Here is a 3,187-nt window from a genome sequence, read left to right as displayed (position 1 = left end):
ACTGACTAAAAAGGGGGACGAAATCAGAAGGAAAGTTTGCAGCGAGCTCTTGGGCAGTGTGGCTGGGGGAGAGCCGTGAAGTGGTAGCCCCAAAGGAATTGTAAACGTTTTCTGTCCACGTGTGGAGGGAAGGCCAAAGCCGCTCACAATCTGGAACTACAGACAGCGGTATCCAGAAACATTTCACAGAACGCTCACTCCATGGGACGATCGGAGAAAAAAGAAGGGGCTCTGTTGTGGAGAACACTAGCTTCAACACATTAATTTCTTCACCGCAGGCCTTTTCAGAGCCTTGGAAATTTTGTCTGCACTGTAAACTCCCAAGGGTGGGATACAGTATGCAGGGTTCCCCAATCTGCTTGTTTACAGAAGCCCCCCCCCACCCTCCCGCCCCCTCCGCCCCCTACAACACACTTAAAAAAAAAACATTCTACAGCCCCCCACCTCGGGAATTTCTTATGAGTTCTGGGAGGGGAGATGCCAGGCACGGAAGTAGTTCTCCTCCTGGAATTTTTCTCTGGTGCCCCCAAGCTCTGCCGGGTCTGTGCTTCTCAGATTATTTGAGAGCCAAATGAATATATTCTATTTAAATCAAAATTCACAAAGGCAAGTGATTTTCTTAAAATCCCCAAACTTCTATTCCCAAGATTCTCAGCTGTCCAAATGAATCCATAAACGAGTTTATGAGAGGAAACTGCAGCTATTTTATATATTTTTAAAAATCAACGCTCACTTAATCAGATTATAAAAGGAATCACAGCTCTATCTCCTAGCTGCCTGGACTGTAAGCTATTTGCTGCCAGGTTCCCAGTAGCCCGCTCGGTGCTGGCCAGCCAGGAGCTGGGCCTTCCCCGCGGCGTGGTCAAAGGCGCTGTTGTCCCTTCTAGAGGTCCTGGAGATCTTCTGGAATTCCTTGAAGGTGGCCTCTTTCTCTCGGGAGATTTGCGCCATCCTCTCCTCCTTTTTCCTGATGGCTTCCTTGATGCCCTCAATGTGGCACTTCTCCTCCTTCTCGGCTTTCAGCTTTAGGATGTGGTGGTTCTTCTCCCGCAGGAGGTTGAGCTCTCGGAGGTACTGCGCTCTGTCGCTGACGCTCTTGTGCACGTGGCTCCTGGCCTGCTGGACCCTCTGGTTGGCCAGCTCCACCAGCAGCTGCTTGCGCACTTTCCTCTGCTCCTCCAGCTCTTCCGAGCGCAACCTGACCTGCTGGTACTGCTCCTCTTCCCTCCGGGCCTTGTCCCTCAGCTCCCGTTGACGCTCCTTCATCAGGCCCCGGTGGATCTCTTGGGACCTCTGGGAGCTCTGTTCCAGGGACAGCTTCCGCAGGAGCTCCTCCGCCTTGGCCTGGCAGTCCATGAGCACCTTCCGGGCCTGGTAATTGACTAGGGAGCTGAGATTGGCTTCCCGGACCTTCTTCTGGTCCTCGGTGGTGGGCAGCTGCTTCTTGGGACAGGCCTGCTCTAGCCTCTTCTGCACCTCCAGGCTGTCCTGCCCCCGCTGGTCCTGCAGCGTCTCCTCTTGCTCCTGGGGGCCCTTCACCTGGCCCTGCTTGGTGAGCTTGGCCTGAGGGCGGGCCCTCTCTAGCTTGTCCTGGCGCTGGGTCTCTCTGTCCTCCGATGGCGCCTTCCCCTGGTTCTCCTGCTGGCGCATGTTCTTGGCTTGGCTGTCCCGCAGCTGCTCCCCGCTCGGGCGAGTCTTGCGCTGCTCCTTCTCCAGCTGCCACTGGGCCCGGCTCTGCCGCAGGAGCAGCTTGCGCTCCCTCTCCAGAGTCATCTGGACCTTCTGGTCCGAGCGCTTGAGCTCCTCCCAGGCCACTGCCGCCTGCTGTTGCAGCTCCCGCATCCTCTGTGCCTTCTTGAGCCGGATCAGCACCAGGGCCACGATCTTCTGGTCCCTGGAAGACACTACCGCCTCTTCCAGCGTGTTCTGGAGTATCTGGGTGTGCCGGCTCTTCATCTCCTTGCTGGAGACGGAGGGCTGGGAGTGCTGGCTGGTTAACGTCCCGATACGGTCACTGCTGTCCCTCTTCGGGGTGTACACACAAGCGGACAGCGTCCCAAACTCGTGGGAAGGCGCAGAAGACTTCTCCGAGGGAACCGATGAAAGGGACCAGCGATCGAGACCTCTGTAGACTGGCACTGCCCAAGGATCTCCACTCAGCCGCTTTTCTGCCCCGAAAGTTCCTCCTAGGGGAGCGTAAGCGCCCTCGGAGGCCGGTGGGGGAGAATCTCCCTGGGCTGCAGGGTAGTGCTGGCAGAGCTGGGCCTGATGCGGCCAGGCCGTACTGTGCTGGCTTCCCCGCATGGACTGGGGCTGGGTCCTTGGCTCCCGCCAGGCATCTTTAACGCGCCAGCTGCGGGGCCTGTGCTTCCCAGTGCGGTCCAGGGGCCTCGTGGCCACATCGCTCAGGCTGCGACTTTCCCTCGATGAGTCCCGGGACCGTTGCCGGTGCCGGCGAGCCCGCGGGGTAGGCGAGCAGCGTGGGGGAGGCCAGGGAGCCGCAGTATCGCTGCCCTCGTCCGGAGAGCCGGCCCAGGAGCCCCGCGCCGGCTGGGTCTGCTGCCTGGGCCCGCGCAGCCGTGCGGAGGACACGCGCTCTTTGCTGGGCCGCGGGGGCTCCCAGAGGTCCGGGTAGAATTGGCCCATGCCCTCCATGCTCGCTCCCCGCGCGCCCAGCGTCTGAGCCAGGATGCCAGGGCCTCCAGGGGGCGCTGCGGAGACCCTCTCTGCCCTCGGATGCGGCGGCGAGCGTTGGGGCGCTTGTGACGCTGGGCCAGTTCACAATGCTCCAGGCGCGTCACCGGCTCCCGCCTCCCTAGAACCCCTCAGGGGAGCAGGGCTCAGGACGCTGAGGGTGGGCTCAGGGGATAGGGGGGCTGTGTAGGAAATCAGGGGTGAACGTTAAGGCTGAGGGTGCTTAATGAACCGGCACTAGTATTTTAGGCAGAAACTTGATCTTGCATCTGTACGCCCTAAAATAGCAGGCTTCTGAAAGAATCTGGGTGGAGGCATCATGTCCAGAAGGAAGGTGAGGGATAAGGGCCAAGTGCATGGGCAGGGAGGGGAGAGTGAGGAGTTCTCTGAGTAATCCTTGGGTGACCTTCGGGTGACCTTCGGGTCATCCACCCTACCTCTGTGCACTTCCGCAGAGCATGCAAATTATGTGGCTGTGGACGCACATTAACAC

The 3,187-nt window shown here is 59.2% G+C and overlaps 1 protein-coding gene across 1 annotated transcript; it reads right to left on the bottom strand.

The window, feature by feature from the left end:
- Nucleotides 1-769: 769 nt before the first annotated feature.
- On the bottom strand, nt 770-2,655 carry CCDC185 (coiled-coil domain containing 185). Its single transcript, XM_037128363.2, is given in 2 exon segments — nt 770-792; nt 795-2,655. Coding segments are annotated over 2 exon segments (1,884 nt in total).
- Nucleotides 2,656-3,187: the final 532 nt, after the last annotated feature.

Source organism: Artibeus jamaicensis, unplaced genomic scaffold (assembly GCF_021234435.1).
Source record: "Artibeus jamaicensis isolate MK-2021 breed Jamaican fruit bat unplaced genomic scaffold, CSHL_Jam_final scaffold_754, whole genome shotgun sequence".
Taxonomy (NCBI): domain Eukaryota; kingdom Metazoa; phylum Chordata; class Mammalia; order Chiroptera; family Phyllostomidae; genus Artibeus; species Artibeus jamaicensis.
Note: the sequence above shows the minus strand (reverse complement) of the source record. Positions and strands in the feature narration are given on the sequence as shown.